This window comes from Myotis myotis, unplaced genomic scaffold (assembly GCF_014108235.1).
Source record: "Myotis myotis isolate mMyoMyo1 unplaced genomic scaffold, mMyoMyo1.p scaffold_m19_p_5, whole genome shotgun sequence".
Classification (NCBI taxonomy): Eukaryota; Metazoa; Chordata; class Mammalia; order Chiroptera; family Vespertilionidae; genus Myotis; species Myotis myotis.
In genome coordinates, this window is record NW_023416357.1 from 4,600,594 (window position 1) to 4,618,002 (window position 17,409).

At 45.8% G+C, this 17,409-nt stretch overlaps 1 protein-coding gene across 1 annotated transcript; it reads right to left on the reverse strand.

Annotated features, from left to right (window-relative positions):
• Positions 1–231: 231 nt before the first annotated feature.
• AMACR (alpha-methylacyl-CoA racemase) lies at positions 232–13,095 on the reverse strand. The gene is made up of 5 exons (XM_036310817.1): positions 12,745–13,095; positions 10,307–10,450; positions 8,961–9,121; positions 3,358–3,544; positions 232–958 (listed from the first exon to the last, which is right to left on the reverse strand). The coding sequence occupies exons 1-5, from the start codon at positions 13,091–13,093 to the stop codon at positions 549–551; spliced, it is 1,251 nt and encodes a 416-aa protein (XP_036166710.1). The 5' UTR covers positions 13,094–13,095; the 3' UTR covers positions 232–548.
• Positions 13,096–17,409: the final 4,314 nt, after the last annotated feature.

Sequence of the window (17,409 nt, forward strand, 5' to 3'; positions counted from 1 at the left end):
GGGAAGCAGGCTCTCGGGAGGGTGGTCTAGAGGCAGGGGCGGGCGAGCCGAAGGACGTTTCAAGGCTGGCTGAATAGCTTCCTTATCAGATTAGAAGGATCAGACTTTTCTACCTACAGACGTTCGTTTTGGTAAACAGAACCAAAAACATTTCAGTGAGTCACAATAAGCTATTTAAGTGCTACTTCATAGGACTTTCTTGAAAGTTTTTCAGACTTAAAAGTTCACAAGTAAAGTTTAGGGCAGAAAAGCTTTATTTAATAAAAAATTCTATTAATTCATTTAAAGTATATTATAAATATTTAAGTGTTTTAATATCAACAAATATAATCTGTCAAGGTAGAAAGTGCCATAATTTAGTATAGGTAAATTAAAAACATTCCTAAATCAAAAGCCACTTGGTGGTAGTCATTTTCAGGACGGATCATTACTGTTTCTTAATCAGAACAGCTGGAACGCTGCGGGCCTGTCCGCTCATGTTCCCATGCACACATCTGTAGGTATCATTCTATATACGCAGAATTCAGACTCACTTGCGCTGAGGGACTTTAGAGGCTAGCTCTCAGCTTATTACCTTCAATAACTTTATCTGAGTAAAGCTGATCGATCTCTTCCTGGCTGAACCCAAACTCTTTAAGTATCTCTTCAGTGTGTTCTCCTATCAATGGATCCCTGTCCAAACAAGGGGTAGCTGGGGTGTGTGACAGCAGAGGCGCGGGGCGGGGACTCACGCCCTGCTCCCCATCCGTGATGAATGAGCCCCGCTCCTTGTTGTGAGCATGATGGGCAACCTCTTCGAAAGTCAGAACCGGAGTCACGCACGCATCTGTGCCATCAAAGACCCGGCACCACTCCGCCTTTGTCTTCGTGGCAAATGCAGCTGCAAATTTCTTCTTCATCTCTGGCCAGTCAGCCATGCTCATCTGATTGGGAAGTTCGTCAGATTTTAGCCCGAGACCTGAGAGGAAAAACACAATTTCATAAATTATGATGCTTTGGGTAGAACGATTATAAAAAACAAAAAAGAGCTTTAAGCTTACATTCCCAAATAGAATGTTCTATAAAGGTTTCTCAAATGGGCCAAGAGAGGAAATTCAAACTCCGCCTGCAGTTGGAGCCCAAGGCTGGAGAGGACAGAAGTAGTAGGAGTGGCAGGATTCAAAACAGACTTTCCACACCAGGGTTTTATTATTTACACTTCATCAAAAGTAGCCTAGGGAGGTAAGGCGGGGGTGTGTGTGTGTGTGTGTGTGTGTGTGTCACATATCAACAATAAAAAATATATTTTTTTAAAAAACAGTCTAATTTCAAAAATCTATTTTTCCCTCTGAATGGGATTTCAAGAAGAAATTTCCTCATGATGTTATTATCTGTCAGATTGAACTAAAGTAACCTCGTAATGTACATAATGCTCCCAAACCTACAGAAGATAAAATTTAAACAATTTACACCTGTCTGCCTCAGTTTTCAAGGAAGAGGCCTAACAATAAATGATCAAATTCAAGATCGCAATTTTGTGAATAGTATTCATTTCTCTGTATTTAATCAAATGAAAGAGTTCTGGGAGGACAGTGATAGTTGATTCATTATCCCCTGAAAAACACTGTGAACAAGGAACCAAAGAGTTGTGAAGTACCCACGGCCCACTGCACTGTTCCTGCAGCAAGCAGGACCGGGCTGCCGGCCGGCCGGTCACCGGTGGGGCGCGCAGGCTTTGCTCTTGAGCGTAAAGGGCCGTGGAGGGCCCCCCCCGCGCGGGCAGAAGGGATGAAGGCACCTGCTGGGGAGGCACAGGAAGGATGGCTCCTCTGGCTCACGCTTCCTTCACTGACAAGCTCCTACCCCGCAGGACTCCAGTGCTCATTAAATTATACCCAAAAGCGCCACTTGGCCAGGGTTTGGTGTAAATGTCATTTATTCCCTCACAAAAGAGGGTTTTTTAGTGTGGAAGTTTAAGGGTGTAATAATAATAAAAGCCCCTTCTTCTTCTGCATATTTTGTGTAAATTTAGCCACGTTAATCAAATAATTCTTATTTCCATAACCCTTTCCTTCTCCACCATGTTGAAGAACAACTAACTGTAAGCTGCTCTGAAAATGCAGGATGAAGAACTTTCATATTGACAAGAAATGATGCCTTTGTTATGTCTATAATAAAAGTGTAATATGCTAATTAGACCAGATGTCCTTCCGGACGACCTTCCGGACAAAGCCAGGGCTGAGAGGGCAGCTCAGGTCCCAGGTGCCAGAGGGAAGCCGGTGCCGGCCCCTGGGGAAAGGAAGGCCTGCTCTTGCATGAATTTTGTGCATTGGGCCTCTAGTTGTTGAATAAAAGGACATGGCTATTAATTATAATTTTATATAATTGCATATATTATATGTACATTATAGATTGAAAAGAAAATAGTTTTGTTTGTATGTACACAAAAAAAGGACTAGAAGGCCACATCCCAAACTAACCCCAAGTGGAAAGACAAGAAAGAATTTTTTTATTTCTTACTTTATAAATTCTGTAATGCTTAAAAACGGTTCTACAGTTTTTTTCAACTATATTTAAGTTGGTGAAGTTAATGTAGTTGATCATAAATTGCTCTCTAATGCTGGCAAAAACAGTCATTGCAGCTATATACAAGTAACTTTGAGTAGTACATTGCATCTGAAAAGCTACTATACATAACAGTGAAACTCTAAAGTTGAGAGAAATGCACTGTGACCAGTTTGTCACATCACTTCAGAGTATATTCTAAAACTTCTTAGATCCTAAATTATCTGTAAACTTTAAATTCAAACATTGCACAGGAACAACAAAAAAAAAAACTTCAGTTCAATCATTTAACCAGTAAAGAAGAGATCACAAATTTTCTTGCTAACTTGTGGTAGCATGCCAACAAGACAAGAATCTGCACGACAGTTAAACTGCAGAAGCATCAAATGATAGTAACGTATTCCAACAAATCTCAGTCACCAGTCTCTCCGTGCTCTGGTGACCCTCCACTGAGGTGTCATGAGGGACATCTATCCAGGGACAGGATGGCTAGCAGGTCATTTCTAGGGAAGAAGAGATAACAGCACACAAGGGCAAGATAAATATCTAACACTACAGAGCACAAAATGTAAGAAACACACCGAACTCCCACAAAAGAGGGCATTATTTTTTTAAATCTGAGCTATTTTATAGAATTGTAAAATTACCTGTCAATTTAAAAGATGGGGGAAATACCCCACAGTAGAATGATGGCTGTGATTAGGTTAATCATAAAGTGAGTATGTAGTAAAAGACATCACGAACTTCAGAAGGCCCTGAGAGAGCGGCTGAAGTGCAGCCATAAGGAGCGGGAGGCACAGGACAGTTACCCACCCTTGACCAGCAGCTGGTAGAACTGGGGTTCTAACGCGCCAACAGCCATGAACTCCCCATCGGCCGTCCTGTACGTTGTGTAGAAAGGGGCCCCACCATCTAGCAGGTTCTCCCCTCGAGGCTGTTCCCACAGCCCGAGGTTTTTAGTTTTCCACAGAAAAGAACTTAGATATGCCGTGCCTTCCACCTTTAAAGAAACAGAACACAAGACCAATCCAGGTAAATAAACTGTAAAGCACGGCTACTTTCTACTTAGGTTGTTCTTTAATTGTTGTGCAAAGAATGTTTATCTTAAGGGTCTAACAAGGTTATATCTAATTATACAACTTCCTTGGTATCTAAGTTACGGTACAGTGGGTTTCTACACTATTCAGTTCAGAAAATACTGTTCAGAAAACTAGAAGGTTATTACCTTGTTCTCCCTTTCAAATAAGCCTGGCAGAATACGGATAATTTTTGAAGTTGGGTGAGGGTACATAGAAGTTCATTTACAGAATATTCTCTCTACTTTTTGGTATATGTTAAAACCATCAGGATAGAAAGCTAAAAGAAAGCACAAAGACTTTTTAAAGTCCATTTTCTGATCTCAATATCTATAAACACATACACACAGATATATAACACATCACATTCTAAAGATAAATCACATTAAGTAAAATTTAGCTTATTCTAGTTTGACTCCAAGCCCAAGAGAACTGTACTTATGTTTTTACTATCTCACCTTTAATGATCACTAGAAAGTCTCAAAGTACAGGCACACCTCACTGTATTGCACCCCGCAGGTATTGTAGTTTTTATTTATTTGATTTTCATTTCTTTATTAAGTTATTACATGTGTGTCCTTATACCCCCAATGCCCCCCCCCCCGGTGTCTGTGTCCATTGGTTAGGCTTATATGCATGCATACAAGTCCTTTGGTTCATCTCTCCCCCTTACCCCCGCCCTCCCCTACCTTCCCTCTGAGGTTTGATGGTCTGATCCATGTTTCTCTGTCTCTGGATCTGTTTTTGTTCATCAGTTTAGGTTGTTCATTATATTCCACAAATGAGTGAGATCATGTGATATTTATCTTTCTCTGACTTGCTTATTTTGCTTGGTATAAAGTTCTCCTGTTCCATCCACGCTGTTGCAAATGGTAAGAATTCCTTCTTTTTTATCGTAGCATAGTATTCCATTATGTAGATGTACCACAGTTTTTTAATCCACTCATCTGCTGATGGGCACTTAGGCTGTTTCCAAATCTTTGCTATGGTGAATTGTGCTGCTATGAACATAGGGGTGTATATATCCTTTCTGATTGGTGTTTCTAGTTTCTTGGGATATATTCCTAGAAGTGGGATCACTGGGTCAAATGGGAGTTCCATTTTTAGTTTTTTGAGGAAACTCCATACTGTTCTCCATAGTGGCTGCACCAGTCTGCATTCCCACCAATAGAGCACGAGAGTTCCTTTTCTTCGCATCCTCCCCAGCACTTGTCTTATGTTGATTTGTTGATGATAGTCATTCTGACAGGTGTGAGATGGTACCGCATTGTCGTTTTGATTTGCATCTCTCAGATGATTAGTGACTTTGAGCATGTTTTCATGTCTCTTGGCCTTATGTCCTCTTTCGAAAAGTATCTATTTAGGTCCATTGCCCATTTTTTGATTGGATTGTTTATCTTCCTTTTGTTACCCTGTATGAGTTCCCTATAAATGTTGGAGATTAAACCCCTTATTGGTGATAACACTGGCAAATTTTCTCCTATGCAGTGGGCTTTCTTGTTGTTTTGTTGATGGTTTCTTTTGCTGTGCAGAAGCTTTTTATTTTGATGTAGTCCCATTTGTTTATTTTCTCCTTAGTTTCCATTGCCTTAGGAGCTGTATCAGTGAAGAAATTGCTTCGGCATATGTCTGAGATTTTGCTGCCTGTGGATTCCTCTAGTATTTTTATGGTTTCCCACTTACGTTTAAGTCCTTTATCCATTTTGGGTTTATTTTTGTGTATGGTGTAAGTTGGTGGTCTAGTTTCATTTTTTTGCATGTATCTGCCCAATTTTCCCAGCGCCATTTATTAAAGAGACTGTCTTGACTCCAATGTATGTTCTAGGTATTGCAGTTTTTATAAATTGAAGATATGTGGCAACCTAGAATCGGGCAAAGCTACTGTTATCATTTTCCCAACAAGATTAGATGATGGTTAGCATTTTTAGCAATACAGTATTTTTTAATTAAAAAGTTAAGGCATGGCCCTAGCTGGTTTGGCTCAGTGGATAGAGCATCAGCCTGCAGACTGGAGGGTCCCGGGTTCAATTCCAGTCAAGGGCACATGCCTGGGTTGTGGGCTCGATCCTCAGTGGGGGGCATGCTGGAGGTAGCCAATCACTGATTCTCTCTCATCATTGATGTTTCTATCTCTCTCTCCCTCTGCCTTCCTCTCTGAAATCAATAAAAATATATTTTTTAAAAAGTTAAGGTATATACATTGTTTTTTAGACATAATGCTATTGCACACTTAATAGACTACAGTATTGTGTAAACATCTTTTATATGAACTGAGAAACCAAAAATTCGTGAGACTCAATTTTAATATTCACTTTATTGCAGTGGTCTGGAACTAAACCCGCAATATCTCCCAGGTATGCCTGTTAACAATAATGTGGGTGGCACATATATGGGTTTTCTGAGTCCAGGCAAACTAGTTTAGGAATGCCACTTCCCACCGAGTCCTGGAGTAGAAGAAATGGGTTCACGTGCTCAGTTATGACTACCATAGGCTTCATGCATGGCACTATTTAGAGAAGATACTTCCCTAGCCTTGTGGCTTTTACAACGCTGATGCTTCCAGCTGCCCAGAAGAAAGCCATTAAAGAGTCCTCCTCTCAGGTTGCCAATAGAGGGGCCAATTCCAGCTGAGAGCTGAAGGTACCAATAGGGGGGCCAATTCCAGCTGTGAGCTGAGGGTACCAATAGAGGGACCAATCCCAGCTGTGAGCTGAGGGTAGCAACAGAGGGGCCAATTCCAGCTGAGAGCTGAGCTACCCACAGAAGGGCCAATTCCAGCTGTTAGCATGGAATTTCTCACAGTTACTAGCTGTGAAACAAATGCCAACTATCACTAGGATGCATCTCAGTTTTCCTTTTTAACCTGACACCTCACGTACACCTGAATTTATGGCTCTGATATTTGACATCACCAAATAGTGGAGTTTGTATAAGGAGCCTATGGCAGTGCAATTTTTTGAATCTGTGTTACACATATCTTACATATCATGCGTATAATGATATACACAATTATATATATATATATATATATATATATATACACACACACATATATATACATACATACACACATATATATATATACACACACATTTACATACTATTAAATAAGCAATTAAATGTCATTAATAAATTATTTAAATTATTATGAAATAAGTACTTAGCCTAAAATTCTCCTTAAAACTCCCAAGGCCCTTGCCCTGACCGGTTTGGCTCAGTGGATGGAGCGTCGGCCTGCGGACTGAAGGGTCCCAGGTTCCATTCCAGTCAGGGGCATGTGCCTTGGTTGCGGGCGCGTCCCCAGTGGGGAGTGTGCGGGAGGCAGCTGATCGATGTTTCTCTCTTATCGGTGTTTCTAACTCTCTATCCCTCTCCCTTCCTCTCTGTAAAAAAATCAATAAAACATATTTTAAAAAAACACTTCCAAGGCCCATGTTTACCCTTAGTTCAGTCCTTTTGGGCCACACGGACCAGTAGAGGGCAGCAGAGGGCAATACCTGAAAGCAGGGGCTTCTGTGTCAAACTGCCCGCTGCTTCTGACCCTTTGCTTCTTCCCAGTCATCCTCTCCAAGTCTGGAGCTCTTCCAGTGCCAGATGAGATGAGCACACCCCTCCGGGGGCCGTGGGCATCTGCGGAGGGCAGACACCCAGAAAGCGCCCCGCCTCCCGCTTGCCTCGTGAAAGTGAGCCTGGCATGGCTGCTGCTCCTAGTGCCCGCTGGGCTGGGCGAGGAGCTGAGACAAGACAATGGGCACAACGGCATGTGAGCTGCACCCGAGGGCAGCATCGCAAGGCACAGAGGCCGTTACAGAGCTGCCGGTGATGAGCCTGAGAGGAGAAGAAAGTGCGGCAAAGGCTCCAGAGATGAGGGATCCTGGTAGGAAACAGCTTTCACAAGGTCCCCGATGACAAATCCAATTTATGAGATTCTTCTGTTTTAACGCGTGCGATTACCACCAAATATGGCCCTGACCATTCCTTTTTCTTGGAGGTTTCTCTTTCCTTTGTTTCCATGACAACACTCCCTCCCGTCCTCCCACTTAGCACTGGCTGTTGCTCTGCCCCTTCCCTAGCAGATCAGCCCCGCATGCTCCCGAATGACTGAAACCTGTTTCTAGTCTCTGACTTCAATATGCCATCTGGATATCTCAAGGCACTGCAAACCCGAAGTCACCAAAAACAAATTCCCTTCCTTTTTAAATAACAACAGAAAATTCTTACAGAGTGCCAGCCGCTGTTCACTCACTGCACATGCTACTCACTCAATTCTCTACCTGCTCTGCGGTAGGTGCCATTGTTACAGAGAGCTGAGGCACCGGGAGCTTAAGTCCCTCTCCCAAGGTCACAGAGCTAGGAAATGGCAGCACCAGGATGGAGGGAGGCAGCCATCAGATTCTGCACTCCTGACCACTGCGCCACACTGCCTCTTCCTTCAGTAATCCTCCCCCGGGTGCCAGCGACACCATGCACCAGGTCACCATGCCAGAAATAAGGGGCCATCCTCCATTCTTCCTGCTCCCCTCACTGCCAATGCACTGCCAAATCCCAGCTATTTCACATCCCAGATATCCCTTCAATCCAGGCCCATTCTACCACTAACTACTGAGTACTTGCTCTCATCTCTTGGCAATAACCCAGCAACCACCTCTCTGCCTCCAGCCTTATCTCCCCCAAGTCCATCCCCCATCCTCCCTCTAAAGATTGGTCCAGATGCAAACATGTGGTGGCACTGATTGGGCTCTTACCAACCAGCTGTGAGACCTGGGGCACATTTCCATGCTTCTGTTTTCCGCTCTTTAAAATAACGTGTTCCAAATACAACTGCAGTAGAAGGAATCACACGAGACAGTGCCTCGCTTACCACCGCACAAGGCACATGACCAAGGTAAGACAGCATAAAACCGAAGCATTATGATGCCAACGTCTCCCCTACAAAGTGCCACAAGAAGGCCCAGTCTGCTCCATTTGACCTTTGCATCCTTAAGAATCTTCTCTGCTAGGGAAGACTTCTTGAGCCCCGTTTTGAATGAGGGTTTCTTAAAAACTATATTCTAATCCCAAGAAACAGCTCGGGGAAAATTAATAAAACACAAGAATCAGGTGAGTCATGAAAACTGTATAAAATGGACTTGGACTCCATAGACACATGACCAAGATACAACGTTCTGACTCATGTAAAGGATAGGAGGCTATTTTTTTTTTTTAAAGATGTCCTTGGTAACTTGGATTCAATCTTCAGATCTCATTGATCTCTTGTCTTGTTCAGAAAAACATGTGAGGCAGCCATATTTCACACTTGGGAGAACTGGCAGGGCTGTCATTTCCCCAGTGAACACTCACCATGCTGGCGTCGAGGACCTGGCCTCTGCCGGAGCGCGTGCGTTCAAAGAGAGCCATCACGATGCCCAGGGCACACATGAGGCCGCCACCAGCAAAGTCAGCCAGCAGGTTCAGGGGAGCAGAGGGGTTCTCACCGCTGCTGCCAAGTCTGGACAGGACACCTACAAAAAAATCGGAGAGCATTAACCATAAAGTTAATGTCCCTTTTAAATAAATACATAAAGGAGGAGTAACAGTCTCTCCAGTCGCTGACGTCAGTGGAAACCAGGACATGATGCTTTTCCAATTCTAAATGTATTGAACCTACTAGTTAACAGGCTTTCCCTCCAACCGGTTCCTCCTTTTGTGTTTTTTTTCTTCTCCAAACTTTATTCCACCGAACATTTTCAAAATTTTATTTGTAAGTTTTTTACTTATTGAGCAAAATGAGAAAAATGATTCCAGAAGAAAAAAAAAGATTGTTATCAATTTAGTTTATGATTTCACAAAAGTATAACGCACTTCCATTCTTATTAGAAAAAGATGCAATAATCAAACACAAGAAAAAGAAAGGGCTTAATTAGACTTGAAAAACCAATTCTGTACTCACTCTCTCCTCAACCTTTAAATGTGCACTCACAGATTCTGAGACAATTTACTCAACAACCCACAATCCTAACATTCTAGAACAGGGGTGGGCAAACTTTTTGACTCGAGGGCCACAATGGGTTCTTAAACTGGACCGGAGGGCCGGAACAAAAGCATGGATGGAGTGTTTGTGTGAACTAATATAAATTCAAAGTAAACATCATTACATAAAAGGGTACGGTCTTTTTTTTTTTTAGTTTTATTCATTTCAAACGGGCCGTAGTTTGCCCACGGCTGTTCTAGAATCAGGCCATTCTAAGACATGCTCTGACGGGTAAAATTTCTAATAAAGGGGAATGACGACCTGAAAACAACAGTTGAGCAGCATCTACAAAAATCTAAAACGGTGACTCAGGCAATGATTCTCCATGAAGGCGGAGGAAGAGGGCTGTCAGAATCAAACCGCATCAGCATTTTCTAATGACAGAGCAGCCACCCCTGTCACCTCCAGGTCCCTGACTCCCTGGCAGGGGCTTGCCTGAGAAGTGACTCCACATGTGCAGTAAGAATGAGAGAATATTATCCATCAGATGTGTGAAGACAGAGGAAAGGGCTGAGAGTGACTGTTCCAAGACAAGACAGCGCTTTGGAAACCACCACACTGTCCTTACTGATTTAAATGCTCACCTTTAGAGACTCCTTTGCATCAATCAGTGTGACTTTAGAACTTGCCTGGAAACAAAATGGAAAGTGTAGAGCAATCCTGTTTCCCAGCATACCTGACAGAGCCAAGTAGTTGATGTCATGGCCTGCTGCCGTGGCGAATCTTCCTGACTGGCCAAACCCGCTCAGCCTGGCATAGATGAGCCTGGGGTTCTCCTTCTGCAGGATCTCAGGGCCCAGCTGGAGCTTCTCCATGACACCTGGTGAGAAAAGCAACTTTATTTATATATATATTTTTTTTTATTGATTTTTTACAGAGAGGAAGGGGAAGGGATAGAGAGTTAGAAACATCGATGAGAAACATCAATCAGCTGCCTCCTGCACACCCCCCACTAGGGATGTGCCCGCAACCCAGGCACATGCCCCTGACCGGAATCGAACCCAGGACCCCTCAGTCCGAAGGCCGACGCTCTATCCGCTGAGCCAAACCAGTTAGGGCTAAAAGCAACTTTTTTTTTAAGGGCGCATGGATTGAGGAAGCATCCATGTTTTCTGTGGCAAACATAAGACAGCACGCTTGCAAGTAGTACGAATAACATTTGTTGTGGGTTTAACAACAAATGTTATTAGCGTTACTTGCAAATATCCACAGAAGTCTAAAATGGTGACTCAGGCAATGATTCTCAATGAAGGTGGAGGAAGAGAGAGCGGTGTCAGAATCAAACCCCATGAGCATTTCCAAACTACACAGCAACCAGGAGTTTGGAACCCAGAGTGAAGCCAGCACTTCTGGGATGTGTGGCTTCTGCCCCAGAATGCTGTCTCCTTCCTTATTTCCCTCCGGGCCTAGCCAAGGGTCTTCAGTGCCTCCAGTGAGCATTTCAAATCCTCTCCTTGGCAAGTGATGGAACGGTTACCCTGGGTCTTTGTTTGGGCCCAAACTCCCTTTGGGGCACTGCTATTCCTTTTAGGACCTTTTCTTTTTCAATGCCAGCATCTGGTGCCTGCCACCTGCGGCCTCAGGGTGTCCTTGGGCATGTGCATATGCCATCTTCCCTGTTAGCTCAGAGGCCGGGCCTCTAAAGCTCCTAGCGTCGGTGCCTTCACAAAAAGGCTCAGTGCATGCCCGTGGAAAGAAAGGCTAGCGACACGAGCACCCAAGCTCTTATGTAATCAGCAAGTGCAACATCCACTGCACAAAATGCAGGTAACTGGCACCTAAAGTCTCCTGGAATTAAAAGTAATAAAAATTAAAAGTAATAACAATCATACACTCCTGTCATGGTTTCCCTAAGGCTGTGATAAACCACAAACGAACTCTGGCCCTCCTCCTAGACAAACACCTCAACTGCATAATCCCTCACCTGACAGCTACGTCTGTGCTCGCGGCTCAATTTTCCTCCTAGCTGCCAGGCCCCGGCCACATTACCTAAGCAGTCTGAACTCCCTTCATCTTCAGACGGGGCGTTATAAATTGTGATATAGCCCTAATGACGCTATCCTCAAAGCTGGCTGTGGGGGAGATGCGTTAACACATCTCCATGTGCCTGGCGCCTCACAGACATTCCATCCATTCGCCGACTTCCTGCTCTACACCAGACACAGCTCCGGGTTTGTCCTCGAGCAAGACCACTCTGATTGCTGACTTGGAACGGGCCCCAGCGGTGCTGACCCAAGAAGCACCTTCCGTAGGTTGTCACAGCAGCGCCACGGGGGCTGCAGCAGGTGCGGACAGGACGCATCCCAGAGGGACAACGGCGGGTTCCTCTCACTGAAAATGGGGGCAGTGAAAAGGAGATGGGGGTTCCCGGGTGAAGCACAGGCTTCTGATGAAGGCAGCTGGGTGGGTGGACATCGGTCCCATGCACTGGGATAAATAATGCAGAAGGAGATGCCATGGTAGCAGGGAGGGGGCTGGGCTGGGTCTGGGATCTGTGGGGCCGCAGTGCCTCTCCACACCACCTGTCTTCCCGCAGTCCCGGCTCTGAAAGAGGGGTGCGCAGTGAGAGACCGGGGCGCCCCCTGCCGGTGGAACGGGAGACTGATGGGGATGGAGAAGGCGGCTCCGGGAGCATGTGCATGAACTGGAGCTGACCTGGCCCTGGGAGCACTTGCACCGAAGCAGGGGGGCCAGCCCGGTCAGGGGAGAGCTGTGGGGGTACAACCCCACCTCGTCTCCTCGAAATGCAGCCGACGACCATGTCCCGTTATGCCGCCGTCCTGGTAGAGGGCCTAGGACTTGCGTTAGATGCCCCAGCAGCGGCAGCGGGCTCCCGACCCTCCAGGACCTAGGCCGGCAGACATGGGTGACCGGGAAGAGGCACGGGAGGAAGTCGGGGAGGGGAGTAGGGGGACGCGGGCCCCGGCAGGCCCCCGGGTTCAAGTCTGGAAGAGGTTCTCAAGGGGCCCGGGACCAAGGACACCCGGTCCCCAGGAAGGTCCAGGAGGCTGGGCGGGAGGGTTCCTGCGGCCACGGCGCGAGGGCGCAGCCTCCATCTGCTCGGCCCGGCCCGGCCCGGCCGGAGCCCTCGGGGCCCGAACCCTCGGCGCTCACCGTGGCGGAAGGGCTCCAGCACCACGTCCGCGCGGGCGCACAGGCGCCGCACCACGGCCGCTCCGCGCCGCCGCTTCAGGTCCACGGCCAGCGAGCGCTTGCCCCGCGACAGGCGGCTCACGTCGCCCGCGGCGCCCGGCCGGTCCACGCGCACCACCTGCGCCCCGAAGTCCGCCAGGACCATCCCGCAGAACGGGCCGGGGGCCAGGCCCGCCAGCTCCACCACCGAGACGCCCCGCAGCGCCATGGCAACCCGCGTTTCTCTCCGAAGGTGGAGAACACAGGCCCTGGGAGCTCTACATCCAGGCCCGGGCGCGCCGCCCCGAGTGCGCCGCCGCCCCCTGCGCATGCGCGCGGCCCGGAGTCTGCGCAGTGGGCGCGCCCGGGCCCCGCCGCCGGGAGGGATGGGCGTGGCGTCCACTGAGCCTCTGTCGTTTTCGTCCCGCAGCCACGTCCGAAGTGACCCCCAGGCTTGACCTTGAGGTCTCTGGCCTGTCACTGTCCTCTTAGGACGCTTTTACGCTCATCTTCCTGACCCAGCCGTTGTGCCACTTGAGCCCCTATATCTGCCCGTTCCTGGAGCAATAAAAAGGGAATACCTATTTAAGAACGATGCTGTAAATTAAAAAAAAAAAAAAAAAAGCCTTAGCAGGTTTTGCTCAGTGGCTGTAGCTCGGCCCGCGGACTAGGTTCAGTTCTGATCCAGGGCGCAGACCTAGTTTGTAGGCTCAATCCCCGTCCTGGTCAGCGTGTGCAGGAGGCAAGCAATCCATGTGTCTCACACCATGTTCCTCTCTGTCTCTCCCCCTCCCTAAAAATCAATGGGAAAATATCCCTGGGTGAGGACCACCAACAACAAAAGGGATGCTGTTTCCGCCTGTGGCCTGCAGATTGTCTCCTTCACTGTCTGTGCTTCTTAGCCACGAATGACTGAATCCACAAAGGGCTTGAGATCCCTTCTAGATGCGCTCGATTTTGAGTTATAAACTGTGGATTACATGCCTTCCAAAAAAAAAAAAAGTTCACACTACACTACGGAATATGTATAAAGTGTAATACCAGAAGAACATCAGAAGGGGGTGCTCATCGGGCCAAATGAGAGAGGTCTAAAAATATTTTGGATTTGTCACCTGCCATTTTTATGGATAATGACAGATCCGAGTTTTTCATTTTAATGCACAATCTTTTTTTTCTTTTTAAAGTACAATAAAATAAGTCATCGCAAATAGCCCTACTGCGTTTACAGATGGTCTTCTCTCATCTCTGCATGGCAGTGGTTCTCAACCTTGGCTGCACATTAGAATCATCTGGGAATCTTTTGAAAATCCTGATTTCTGGGCCCCATCCTCCGGAAATTCTGTTTCTTTGTTACTAATGTTGTGGCCCCACCCCATAACAAAGAAACAGAATTTCCGGAGGATGAGGCCCAGAAATCAGGATTTTTAAAAAGATTCCCAGGTGATTCTAATGTGCAGGCAAGGTTGAGAACCACTGCTGTATGGCCTGTGTTTAGGTGGCTTGGTCATTGGACTGTTCTGGAATTTTAATAGAACCAAAAGTGGATGCCAGCACAATCAACCTGCCCTAGTCCTTTCCGAAGTATGGGCTCATATATGCTGAGGCAGGTGACTGAAGTGGAGGCCAGATTTGGCACAATGGTAATCAAGATCTTTTAGGCCAGCTTGAAATCGTTTTAACCAGCTTTGGAATGATTTGGGGGTTCTTGTAGCTTTCTCTTTGTTGCCTCCTCCTTGACCCAGACACCTTCTCTTTGCCTTCATCTCAGAATAGCCTCTTTAAAAGACGTCCTGAGGCATATGAAAAGCTTTAAGAATTTAGAAGAGCAAAAGTCTATTCCAACCTGAGTGTCAAACTGAAAGTGGTTAGGCGTGCTCTACCAACATGCCATGAGGAGAGACTTTCATAGAAAAAAAAAAAGGTGGAAGCAAAACAAGGAAATTATTGATGGGCTGTGGCTTAAAGTGTAATTGGCTGTTTGTGATTGGCTGTTCTCAGGTTTGGATTTCGTAATCTTAAGGGCAGTTCAGGCTTAGATTTTGGTTTGCTTCCTAGGATGTCACAGGATTAGAGCCACCTCGGTCTCGTGGCCTCCTTGTTTAACTAACTTAACACTTCCTTGTCCCTCTCTATCCAATGTTCCTTAATAGCATTTGAGAGCGCTCTCAGGATGTTAGGGCAAACCATAGCAAGATATAAAAATATATAAAAAGTATAATGTCAAATGATTTGTTTTATTACTGTGTTCCTAAAAAATAAAAAGCATAAAGATGTGCAGGAAAAGAATGACATAAATACTTCAGAATACTAGTATTATGTTTGGTGTGATGATTTTTATAGTAAATGCTTTTCTGTATTTTATAAAATTTCTGCAGTAGGCGTTATAGTCAGGAAAGAACAAAAAGATATTTTTAAAAGTAATACTCCAAACATAGTGAACTTGTCTCTGGCCATAAAACACTACCTTTTCCACAGCTGTGTCATGCTGTGAGCGGGGTGTTGTTTCTCTCTCCTGTCAACCCCTAGCCCGTTGCCGTCTGTGGCTCCTAAAACACGCTTTACATGATGTCATCCAGGCACTTATTCTCCTTTGCCTATCTTCCTCCATTAGGTTTGCTTAACAAAAAGCTTTGAGACAGAAAGTTTTCCTGAAAGAGCGGATTTACTGAGCTACTTACCAGCCAGAAAAGGGCCAGGTTCTGATCACACAGTCTAGATCAGCAGCCCGGCTGGATGGAGAAGGCAAACGTGCCCACCGTCCTGGGGTCGCCAGGGCTCTGTTATACAACGCATTTGAGGAAGAAAGATGTAAGTTGCTTTGAAAGGATTAACATTGTCTCTAGGTAAGGGGGTGGCAGGGAAGAGGTAAATCAAAGAAAGTTCTGGGATAGGGGAGTCGTTTGTAAGGAGGAAGTATTTGATGCTTCTGTGTCGGTTGTGGGAAACAGGCCAGAAAGTTCGCGTGTAAGCAGGATGCTGTGGCATCTGGGGGCAGCTGTTCTTTCCAGATAGCTGCTTGAAGTCCATTCAAGGTTTCAATGCATTCAGGAAGGCTGTTGGTTTCAGCCCCGACTGTTCACTGGTGAATCTTCCTTGCCTCTTCTTCCCACCCTCCAGCCTGCTGTCATTTCAGTTAGGGCATCTCAGAATGTTTCTCTTCTCAGGTTAAAGACTCACAGGAGGTGAAAAAATGCTGAGTAGCTCCTGGAATAGCCCAGTATCTTTGCACAAAGTAGATGTTTATCAATTCCAGCCATGCCCTTTGCAGTTTATATTTGATTAGAGGCCTGGTGCATGAATTCATGCACCAGTGGGGTCCCTTGGCCTTGGCCTGCAGGATTGGGCTGAAACCGGCTCTCCGACATCCCCCGAGGGGTCCCAGATTGCAGGGGGCACAGGACAGGCCAAGGGACCCCAACAGTGCACAATCGGGGCTGGGGAGAGACGCAGGAGGTTGGCCAGCTGGGGAGGGACTGAGGGAGGACTCCAGGGCGTGTCCTGCCTGTCTCCCTCAGTCCTGATTGGCCAGACCCCAGCAGCAAGCTAACCTACCAGTCAGAGCGTCTGCCCCTGGTGGTCAGTGTACATCATAGCAAGTGGTTGAGCGGCCTTAGCATATCATTAGCATTTTATGCTTTGATTGGTTGAATGGATGATCAGACCACTGGACACTTAACATGTTAGGCTTTTATTATATAAAATTATTCTATTCTTTGCTTGAATATTTTTTTACTTCAGCTTTTGTTTGCAATTTGCTCAATACTATTCCTTCAATATAATCTACTTGTTTAAAGTTCAAATGCAGCCCTTTCGACACTGGAAATCACCCGCCTGACCACTTTGTGGAGCAGCTACACTGAACCGACTGCATTTCTGCAGCGAGCAGAAACCCACATGCTTCATTTATGGACTTTACCTTCACTTGGGTTTTAGAATTTAAAAGTTGGTTGCTTAGCCCAGCCGTCGTGGCTCAGTGGTTGAGCATCGACCTATGAACCAGGAGGTCATGGCTCCATTCCCTTAATCCCCAGAATGGGGTGTATAGGAGGCAGCCAATCAATGATTCTCCCTCATCATTGATGTTTCTATCTCTCTCTCCCTCTCCCTTCCTCTCTGAAATCAATAAAAAATATATATATTTAAAAGTTGGTTGTTTAGGTGATACCTTTACATTCCCCATGGCACCTGCCTACTATCTCCTCTACAGAGCCTCAGTTTTAGGAAGATTTGTAAAATCAGTCTTTCAAATTCTGGAAGTCGGTAAAATTGGGAAGCATTGATAATTATCCTCACTTTCTCCTACCTTCCTTACTAATCACTCTTCTTCACACCCGGGACTTATTTGAAAGTGCTTTCTGCTGGGCCACATCCAAACCTGAGGTGTCTGTCTCTACTAAGGTGAAGACTAGAATTCTGGGATCAACATAGACAGACTTTGGGTTGTGATGAAGAGCCTTTCCCCTTCAAGATATTCAGATTTCATTAAAGGGTCCTCTAAACAGCAATGTCTTAAAAAGGTTGAAGTTGTAACAATGGACTAACTGAAAAGTGGAGTTTGGAGTAGACAAGTGACCCAGGTCTGTGCCCACAGAAGTGATTGTACGACCCTTCACATCATCTGCATGAAAATATTTTAACTTTGTGTTA

Excerpts from the sequence above, each read along its gene's own strand:
- AMACR (XM_036310817.1), bottom strand. The coding sequence starts at position 13,093 with ATGCGCAGGGGGCGGCGGCGCACTCGGGGCGGCGCGCCCGGGCCTGGA. Across the intron at positions 9,122-10,306 it reads CAACTACTTGGCTCTGTCAG|GTGTCCTGTCCAGACTTGGC; the intron begins GTATGCTGGGAA and ends ATTTTTTTGTAG. Across the intron at positions 3,545-8,960 it reads AGGTCCTCGACGCCAGCATG|GTGGAAGGCACGGCATATCT; the intron begins GTGAGTGTTCAC and ends GTTTCTTTAAAG.